The 10,917-nt window shown below is 38.9% G+C and overlaps 1 protein-coding gene across 1 annotated transcript in view; it reads left to right on the plus strand.

The window, feature by feature from the left end:
- The window catches only part of ppp2r5a (protein phosphatase 2, regulatory subunit B', alpha isoform), a 48,284-nt gene extending 37,837 nt beyond the window's left edge, over nt 1–10,447 (plus strand). Inside the window, exons 6-13 of the mRNA XM_074684827.1 lie at nt 1,081–1,140; nt 3,343–3,451; nt 3,851–3,904; nt 4,094–4,144; nt 4,237–4,356; nt 5,718–5,845; nt 6,130–6,231; nt 7,798–10,447. Of these exons, the coding sequence (XP_074540928.1) occupies nt 1,081–1,140; nt 3,343–3,451; nt 3,851–3,904; nt 4,094–4,144; nt 4,237–4,356; nt 5,718–5,845; nt 6,130–6,231; nt 7,798–8,074 (901 nt within the window). The 3' untranslated portion in view covers nt 8,075–10,447. The remainder of the gene's footprint in view (nt 1–1,080; nt 1,141–3,342; nt 3,452–3,850; nt 3,905–4,093; nt 4,145–4,236; nt 4,357–5,717; nt 5,846–6,129; nt 6,232–7,797) is intronic.
- The last annotated feature ends 470 nt before the right edge of the window (nt 10,448–10,917 follow it).

Raw genomic sequence — 10,917 nt, forward strand, 5'->3', positions numbered from 1 at the left:
ATCACGTCATCACTTGAGTCTGTGTTCACTAGCTCCTTTTTGCTGCTTGGTTACATGATCACTGCTCTCCTCCTCTCTATGATTCTGCAACACCGTTGTTTTTTTCTTATGGAGGCTAATGGATGTGAATGGGTCTCTGTGTTTATTTGCATACAGAGTGGTTGCTGGTGATGCATTTAAAGATGCACAATAATACTGAGAGTGAAAGCTCATTTGAGGAGATTTTTGCCTGTGATTAGATCACGCAGGACTTGTGATAATAACCAGAAGGAATACCCCCTTAAATGGATCAGTCTTAGGTACATTTTAAGCTATTATTTTTATGGCTGACTGTCTGAAAAATGACATTGAAAGTGTTAAATCAACCTGACATTAAACTCTTGATTCCTAATCTTTTCTTTTTCCTTAATGAAAATCATCACAGCTGTTTTGTCCTCATAATTTTAAAACATCACATGCTCACTCTGATTATTTCTGACCCCTTGTAACAAGGAAGAAAAGGAGACGTGCTTGAATTCAGGCAACAAATATTGTGAACAGCTATGTGTTGATTCTTTATGGCTCCTGTTGCTGCGTGAAAAAAGGTTTCAGATGATTGAAACAGAGGGCACTTGATGTTGCTTCCAACAGGCAAGGTGGCAAAACGGGCGCATCCACTTTGACCATCTGTCACGGAGAATAAAAATAGTGCCACAGTTGTCAAGGCCTGTCTGCACATAACCTGGCTGCTTAGCTACATGGAAGAGGGTTAACAAATAAGGAAGGTGAAGAAGGTATGGATGGTCAAGTTGCATAAGAGCTGTCAAATTGAGGCTCCTGCTATTTTAGCCCTTTTTCATGTCATCCCTGTTTTATGCTTGGCAGAAGTCATACCAAACTTTGTAGAAGGGCAAATAATGAAACAGATCTTCACTAAATAAAACCAAATATTAGATTGCGGTCTGTGTTTGTAAAAATCATGGCCTAACAGCAAACAAGTACGACTTTGAAGGATGATTGAATGAATCAATCTAGATTGTGTAGCAGTGGGAATGTGACGCTGAATTTATGTGTCATAATTCCTGTTTTCTTTTGTTGCAGATTCATTTATGAAACTGAGCACTTCAATGGAGTTGCTGAACTTCTAGAAATCCTGGGGAGGTGAGTGATCAGATGTCAATGTAAGTAACTACAGCAGAGGCTGCTGGTCAGTCAAGGAGGGGAAGCTCATTTTTTCCCGGCCTACATCATAAATTTGTTTATTTATTTAAATTTAAATTCTACCCTCCGTGCCAGTTTGCTAGCAGCTGGAGCTGCTGCGTGAGACTATGACAGGCTGTAAGTGTGAGAGACAGGGGGAGAAGCTCCGCAGCTGTAGCTGTAGCTGCTTATTGGTGAAAAGAGAGAGAATCTATAAACACAACATTCGTTGTTTTTAAGAAAGGTAAACTCGCTGAGGATCAGTAAGCCTCCGGATCAGTCCAGAACAACTCAGAAGATGCTGGTGGAGGGTTATACTTCAAGATCGCTGACTGGCTCATTTCACCATCAATCAAAAAGGGATTCGGCCCGAGACAGATCATCCAATCATCATGCAGAAGCCCAGCGTCCAGGCCAGCCCACTGCCTCCTAGACCCCCAGAGACGCTGAGCGTCCGAGAGTGGGACAAAGCCCAGCGTTAATCCAATGACTGTCCAGTTTTCACTGTGGAATAACCCACTCTACGCTTCCCCGCTGAAGATAGATGACGCTCAGTATCCGACTGCGTTAAAGCACTGAGACACTGCGGGGATGAATGAGAAGGAGGTCGAGCCAGTTACCTGTGATAGGAAGCTCATTCTGAACTAGGGATGGGTACCTTTCACATTCGAAACGATACGGTACCGATGCCCGGTACCTGGCAATTGGTACCTGTACTCAACGGTACCAAGTTTCGGTACTTTTTTGTGTTCATGTGGTAAAAAATATCAATTTGTTTAATAATGAAATATAAAAAAAAACAATTTAACATATTTGCTCTTCAATATATAACCTTGCAATGCTGTGTTCATTTCCAGCATGGAAAATCACCTACTCTTCCACTCCCTCACAGTCACAAGGATGGGTTTAGGTACCTAAACATGGTACCTTTTGATTTTACATGAATCCATACCTGATACTTTTGACAGAATTCGGTCGGTACCTATAAAAGTACCTAATTCAGTACCCATCCCTATTCTGAACAAAAGATGAAGAAATTCTAGCGCATGTTTTGTCAATGAAATGTACACACAGCAGTACAATTCACCACTTTTAGGGGGGAAATTTTAGGGGAAGCTGAGGTTCCCTTGCAGTCTTAAAGCAATCGCCACTGAGTAATAATTCTGCCATGCTGAGAAATTCATGTCACCTATAGACATGGATTAGTATTACTCTGGAAACTTGGTTTGGTTAAGTTTAGGTTCTGTTTATTGTCACAAAACATATGATATGGGAGTATCAACTTTTTTTTATTTTTTAATTTATAAAATTGACATGTAAACATTTCCACTCTACACTTAGTGAAGGAAATAATGCTAGGGATTTTATGAAACATTAACATAATATATGCTTATCATATGGAATCAGCTACAGCTTGATGCTACATCCAACGTGTAACTAATTTGGGTAAAGAATTATCCTTATAGACTCACTGTGAGCCTCATTCATCTGAAAAATTAACAAATGGTCTTATTTCAAGATATTTGAAGACAAAAATGACGCCTGAGTTGGGAGTAAAGATGGGGAAAAGTAAGCCAAGGAGGTATGAATATCTGACTTGCTTATTTTCTTGAATTGAGACATCTTTTTATTTCAAGAAACTTGACATGTGACTTTTTTTCTACCCATCTGGCAGATTCATTTTACCTGTCACAAGCAGGTCAGGTGCCCTTTTTGTCTGGTCTTGAAATATGACATTTTTCTGGTCTTGTAAGGGGATGAGGCCCATTAATTAGCCTTTACTCAAATAAGACAAACACCTGGTTGGATTTTGGCTGTGGGAATACAATATGATGTTTCTTTGAATAATAAAAAAAAATTGTTATGCAAAGCTGCTGCAGACAGTCAAGGTTGCAGACAGGATTGTGGAGAATGTTACCTGTGTGATGACGTGAAGGACTTGTGCTCTCTTGCCGTCTGAAACTAAAAGTCCCCTGAGGCTCCTTCTGCTCCTTTATTTTATCAAAGTGTACACTTTACATTTCTCTTCTGCTTCGGGAGCTGAATACTCACAACCTTTCTCTGCTCTGGATTAGCAGTGTCCAGTTTTGATGCTGTTTTTGTCTCTTTCTTTCTGTGCAGTAATCTCTCTGACATAGCTCTGCTGCTTTCCTCTGTTTGCAGTATAATCAACGGTTTTGCGTTGCCTCTGAAGGCAGAGCACAAGCAGTTCCTCATGAAGGTGCTCATCCCGTTGCATACAGCTAAGGCTTTGTCTCTTTTCCATGCACAGGTAAGAAAACTGTCCTTACTTTTTGTTAAAAGTCTGTTAAACGCCTCTTAGTTTAAGCTGTATCATAAAAACATTCATTGGAAGAATTCAATGTATTTTATAAAATGATTAATACTATTTAATCAGTTATCAGCTGAATCATGCTCTTTCAGAATGATATCCTTGTATTGCAGCCCCTCCTGGTGGTGTGAAAGTGGAAATGCATTACAGAAATACCAAATTTATTATTGTCTTTACTTAAATTTATTACTTTGATATCTTTGAGTGACCTTGTGGAGGTAAAGAATTGTTTTTGCAAGAATGTAGGATTGAATTCTCATACTCATCTAGAGCACAGAACTCGCCTGCTGCAGTTTTTTGGGAACAGAGTGTACATTTTCTGTTTGTTCTTTTTTTCAGCTGGCCTACTGTGTGGTCCAGTTCTTGGAGAAGGATCCTACGCTCACTGAGCCGGTACTTTTTTTTTTATATCATCCCTCCCACTCAAAGCTCAAGGCCTTGAGCACTAAATTAGTCTACACTGCAGAGAGATTAGTAGTGGGTGCTGCAACCACCCACTCAGACTGCTGAGGAGTTTTTACATCTTATTTTTCACATTAGAGAGAAATTCTCATGAAATGTTCTGCTTTTGCATGCTTGCAGGTGATCCGTGGGCTGCTGAAGTATTGGCCTAAAACCTGTAGCCAAAAAGAGGTACTCTGCACCTCTGTAAATATGCTGCAGTCTTTGAACAGTTTTCCAGAACATCGTTAAAATGCGTCATTCTGCACCCTGTCTCTCATTAGGTGATGTTCCTCGGTGAAATCGAGGAAATTTTGGACGTCATTGAGCCCACACAATTCAAGAAAATCCAGGAGCCGCTGTTTAAACAGATCTCCAGATGTGTGGTCAATCCACACTTCCAGGTACACAAGACACACCAACAGCTTGTTGCAATATTTGGGTTTAACCTCCTCCTAGAAGGAGGACTTTATTCCCTATCACAGTGGGCCAATTGAAGAATAGAAACAGATCTCTTGATAACTCAATACAGTCAAATAGTAATGTAAATGACATCCTCCAGAATGATAATGACGATAGTTTGCACCCTTTAATGATTTCAACAAAAACCTCTGTTTTCAATTAATTTTTGAAGATGATCATTCGTTTTTTTCCTTTCAGGAACTGTAACTGACAGCAAAAGGAAAAAAAAAAATCCCCTTTCTTCTTCTTCTACAAATAGTATATTTACTGTTTACTGTTTCATACAATAAATGAACTCCAGGGGGCGCAGATGGCCTAACAGAGGAGGCCCTCTAGCGGGTAGTCCAGGTTTGAATCTGGCCTGTGGCCTCTTTCCTACGTGTCACTCCCACCCTGTTCCCTGCTCTATCCACCGCCCCTTCTTTTCCCATTAAAGGCATAAAAAGCCCCAAAAATAACTTTCCAAAAAGAATTGTATAGCCCCATCAGGTTACACAATTATCTCTCAGTATCACTTCAGTTGACAGACGTTCTTAGTGGTTGTGCTTCCGGCAGTGTGGAATGTGGCGTCATTGAGACTCATGTCGTGAGTCATGTTGGCATGGACATTGATTGAGAGTGCATTATTAATTCAGCTCAAGTATTGATATTTTTTGTGTCAATGTTTGTATCACTTTGGTAAGAACAGTAAATAATCAGATCAATATTTCATCCCACCCTTTATTTTTCAGTTTGCTTCACTCTGTAATACTTGAATATAATTAATGTCCTGAATTTCCCATCAGGGATTCCATAAGTACATTTTATTCTATTCTATTCTGTTCTGTTCTATTCTATTATATAATATAATATTATATAATATTATATTATATTATATTGTATTATATTATATTATATTATATTATATTATATTATATTATATTATATTATATTATATTATATTATATTATATTATATTATGTGGCTTTTTATGATTCTCTGTGTTGTCTAGTGAGAGCTTGTCCCATATGAAGCAGTCCTCCTCAGGTTCAGAAAGTTTCAGATGGAAGATCAGCCAGTTATAGTCACCAACCAGTAAATTTATGCACCTTTAAAAACGTGTCATAAAAACTTGTGTGAGTTTTTGATAACCCCAGCTGTTATTCAAACTGATAGGTGAAAATCCTACTGCAATGGCACGGCAAGGTGCATGTTTTATGTTTACATTTCTTTTACATGACTGCAATGAATTGAACAGGAAATCAAAGCTATAAAAAAAAGCCTTTGTCTTATGACCTTGGTCTTTCTGCATCTGTCACTGCAGGTAGCGGAGCGAGCGCTGTATTTCTGGAACAACGAGTACATTCTGAGCCTCATCGAAGAGAACATAGACAAGGTCCTCCCGATCATGTTTGGTAGCCTGTACAGAATCTCCAAAGAGCACTGGAACCCGTAAGTGAAGAAACTGAATCTGTTCTTTACCTGACATTTAACAGTTCCCCTCAGGAGTTAAAAAAAAACTGTCACTATGTTGTCAGTATTGGTAGTTGTTTGATCCAGTCTAAAATGAAACGAGTTCCTTGAACAAACATCACCCAAAACATCTACTTGGCTGAGGTAATAAGAAAGAAATCATCTGGAGAACAGCTCAATAAGTTTGATAAGTGTTTGAAAAGCACACATTTTAATTAATGAATCACTGTTTTTGTCATGTCTCTGATGCTGCTGTGTTGCAGGACAATTGTGGCTCTAGTCTACAATGTACTGAAGACTCTAATGGAGATGAACTGCACGCTGTTTGATGAATTGACCTCCTCCTATAAAGCAGACAGGCAGCGGTGAGCACATTTCACTCAATGCTCTTGGATTTTTACCTTTATTACCTCCACTTAATTTCACTAATCAACCTTGATTCCACCAAACCAGTTTGGTATTTACATTAGAACATATCAGCATCTCTCTGATCTCTGTGGAAAACGAATGGTTCCTCTGATCAGTCCTGCTCTTCAGCATGAAACAAACACTTCATTCTTACTGGGCAGTTACACATAAGTATTAACACTCTTTGAAAGAATAAACTGAGTAAGGCTTAATCACTGACTTTATCTTGCTGTCATCAGGGTTTCTGCTCCTAATTTAGAGTTCCTAACAAATCTCTAGAATATTTTGAATAATTGAGAACTCTATCAAGACTACCAATCCTGCAGGCAGCTAAAAGGCCCACACTCCTAGCTATACCACTGACAAAAAGACTGGAATTAGTTCAAACATGTTACCATTTCATGTCTAGAGAGGTCTGCCGGAAATCTAACTCATCTTATTACCGGAGCCCTCCTGTTGGCTTCCATTGAACAGGTTTTCTTAGATCTGAAACCAACTCTAAATATTCAAGGTCCATGCCCCGCGTGGGTGAGAAACCAGTGAAAAGCAACCAGGGAGGTGTTGATTACATTTCTCCAGTTGACAGTGTTTCACCAGATGTAACAGGCTATGAACACCAGTTTCTTTTCATTGCCTGTATTGTCACTTGGCTACTAGGTGAGTACACTCTACCCCCATTTCCACAAAGTGGTTCAGCTCAAATTTGTGGCGTTTCCACCGACAGATCTCCAAATATCTGGGACAAAAACCATCCCACTTTTTGGGTCCCTTCCATTGGACAAACTAAACCAATCCAACCCCAGAACTAAAACATTGCAGTCTGTTCACTGGTTGAAAGAATTGTCCCTTCCTGTGCGGCAGTGGCAGCTGTATTTCTCCTCGCGGCACACAGCTTTCTCTGAAACAAAGCTTGATTGCGCTTTGTAACAAAGGGCATGCCAATCGCAAAAAAGACAAAACACTGGATGTTTTCCATTGTCGTCCTTTGTTCACCGTGTCACTATTGGCATCTGGTTTACATGCCGCCTATCATGAGGGGCTAGAGCTGGTTCTGGAAACACACACAGAATCAGGCTTTACCGATCCAACATGCACCTAACTGTACTGATCCAAACCGGACTGCTTGGTGGAAACATGGTTTGCGATCTGCTGATCCAGCTGCCATAGGCACAGTCTGGCGTCATTGCTGAATATTACCTTTCGACGTGTGTTCAGATTCCAATCAGGCACCTTTGTGTCAGCACCTCAGGGTGTCGATCAGCTCAAGGAGTCAGAATGAGCTGTTCGGCACCGGCAGAGAAGCTTTGACAAATTATTTACGCACAACCCTTTTACTCAGCTCTGTTGCTCATCTCACAATTGCATGTTCCTTACAAATGTGGCACATTCTAAAAATTTAATTAACAGGCTTTAAAACGGAATAATGATATGCTGCCTCACAAAATCTGTGTTTTAATATTTTAATTTTTATGTACCATTTCTTTTTAAATCTGGTCACAAATTTTAAAATATTACCTCTCCAGGGAGAAGAAGAAGGAGCAAGAGAGGGATGAGCTGTGGAAGAAGCTGGAGGAGTTAAAACTTAACAACAGCAGTTTCATCCAGAACAACAGCCACAAGCTCCTGAGTGTCCAGAACAACAACAGCAACAACAACAATAGCAACAACAACAACAACAACAACAGCGACAGCGACAGTAATGATGATCTTGACAACCAGGACAAGAGTGCTAGTGAGGCTCCTGTGGCCACGGATGACAAAGATCCCGATGCCAGTGAAAGTGACCTAAGTGCCAAATGACAGCGGACACCAATTTTTATCCGTTTGGGTTTTTACACCTCGTCCAAGACCGTCAGGGGATGATTAACAGAGACAGAAAGACACAAATTACACCTCAGCAGAAGAGAAAATCTATTAGAATGACTTAGAACGCCAGCATTTCTTTGGCAAAAACAACAACAAAAAAAAATCTATATTTCAACTTTTCAACTCAGACTATTTTTGATGTTACAGTGTGGCTGCAGTAAAATGTTTGATCAAAGATGTATCCCTTCACATTTAGTTTCTTAAAGAAAATTATTTGTCTTTTGCTATATTCATTGTAATGTACATGTGAGAGGAGAAGTAATGACTTGAATTCAATGTTTCCGATCGTGCTGCACTTAGACAAGCTGAACAGCTATTTAAAGATGTCTATTTTTAACGTGCTTTTCCTTGTTGCTGCCAACACTCGCGTGCGGACCTTACAGAAAAAGGGAAACACAGACTTTGGGAGTATTTGGGGCAGACGGGACCAGAAACCATGGTTAAACTTTTAGTGTCCGTTAATGCGTAGAAAAGGGCTGCGAACAGAACAGCAGAAACAGAGAGAACAGTGACGTGTCAATGCCCACATAGAGATGAAAACCATTCCCTGATGTGGATTAATATCCCTGTGGGTGACCCTTAAATGGAGACAGAAAGTTAAAAACTATTCACAATTGGAGTAAATGTCACATTTGTGACTATTTTTGTTTGTCAGGTGTTAGTAAATATTTTTATATCTGAGTGGAGCTAATAATTGATAACAAAACACCTGCCTTTCTTTTTTTAGATTATTTACACAAAAGAATCCAGAAAGATTCAGATGTTAGTCAGCCGAACTGGTTCATAGGCCAGACAAATATAAAGCCGCAGCCTGCAGCCAGTTAGTTTAGCTGGCAACATAACTGGTAACCTGCTTGAGCAACACTCAGTCAATCTTTAGCCCTTTGTGAAATTTAATGTCAGATTGGAAAACTTCAAGATATTTGAAAGTTGATCCAGGTTTATCTTTCAAGCTGTGGCATGTCTTGGACAGTCACAAGAAAACACACACTTCCGTTACACAGTGTAGCAAAATGTTTTTGTTTTGTTTTTTTAGTGACCAAAGGCTGACAAAAAATACTTTCCAGGGTCATAAATATCATATAAGTTACACAAAATTTTAAGTGTCTTTGTTTTTGTTCAACTCTTAGGTGCATCAACCTGTTACAGTCAGTAGATCTCCTTGATCTTGTGTTGTCTCAATAGTTGAAAAAAAAAAGTCATGCCTTATCACCGTAACAGTCTGGAAGCTTCAAAGGAGAGCTGTTTTCTGGTCTGAATCTTGGTAAATAAATTAAAAATCACCAAACATCTCCTCAAAATGCCATAACCTTAAGATTTCATGTATATTATTATTAAATCTGTACAATAACCAGTGTAAACCAACACTTTAGTTTTTATCAAGATTAACCATTAAGGTGTTTCTGGAATTGCTAATTTTGCACAGTTGATGAAACTATTTCGAATAGGAGCTTTTCACAAACTGTCATTTACTATTTGTTATCCCTTGCTCATTAACTGGCTGCAGGCTGTAGCTTAAATTTTTTGTTTTGTTTTACTTTTATCAACTTATTCATAAAAGTGATTTCAGATCCCTCATAAAAGAAAGAGTAGAAAAAAGTTTCTAAAAACTATTTTATTATGAGCATTTAAATGGATGATTGAAAGCTCTATATTTTTCCACAGTATTGAGAAGGCAAACATGCTATATTTTACAGATGGATCATGTTTGATAAAGGATGCGCTTCAGTGTATATTTGTTGAGTGTGTTTATGTGTATATGTTAGTATTGGGGCTACTTAAAGGGAAATGCCACTCAGTTCAAAAATAATGTACAGTTTATTGTTTCTGTGGTCTATGAGAGTGCAGTCAGTGCTTAGGAACATAAAGGTTACCCATAAGAGCTGGAAAGAAAATGATAACACGTGTCCCACTCCGTCTTCAGTATTTTACAGCAAATAAGAGGTTTGATTGGTGTTTCTTTAGTTTTATATCCAGAATGTATCACCAGGCTGTATAACAACCTCACATTTGCTTTTTTTTTCAGTTTCTGGCATTGGGAGTCTATAAATGTGTTCATGAACTTACTCTTACTGTCATTGATCATAGGAAGGACTATTTAAAATTCAAGAAGTGTTCCCTCTGAACGTGAGTGTGTGTTCTGTCACTGTTTGAGATAATTTTGTTTAGGTCCAGTCTCTTCTGATGCCTTTACCTGTCTGTACAGCATTCCAACCTCTGTGACTGCGCAGGGGAACCTGTTTTATAATCGCAGATCTTATTTAGGTTTCACCATCAAATAAAGTCAACTTTATCTTTCTACTCAGAGTGGAGTAAGCACTGCGCATTTTCTTCTCTAACCACTGGTGTGTCTCACGCTGCAGTACATCACAGTGGTCAGTAGATGGTACTTTAAAATGTTTTTCTATGAAGATCCAAGGGTTCTGTGTATGCCTACTATACAGGTCAAATATAATTCTTTGAATGGTGAATTATTACAGTTAGCCCAAACAAAAAACTCAAGAAAGACACATAAGTCGTACTATTAAACCTTAGAGGAGAAAGTTAATATGCGTGAGGACTTCTATAGCAATGCAAGTTTCTGTGCAGAGGTGTAGCTCTGACTGGCACCACCTGTTACGGCCATCCTGCCAGGTATTTCGTATGCAGGCAAAGTTCAGTCTTTGATTTTATTTTTTATTTTGTAACTGTAAACTCTACAAAGGAAAGCTGAATAAGTACTCCACAACTGAACATACCATATGAATCATCAATCATCAATCTTCTGGTAAGCTTCT

Source organism: Halichoeres trimaculatus, unplaced genomic scaffold, assembly GCF_033239565.1.
Source record: "Halichoeres trimaculatus isolate MK-OKI-2021-1 unplaced genomic scaffold, fHalTri1.1 fHalTri1_scaffold_13, whole genome shotgun sequence".
NCBI classification, from domain to species: Eukaryota; Metazoa; Chordata; class Actinopteri; order Labriformes; family Labridae; genus Halichoeres; species Halichoeres trimaculatus.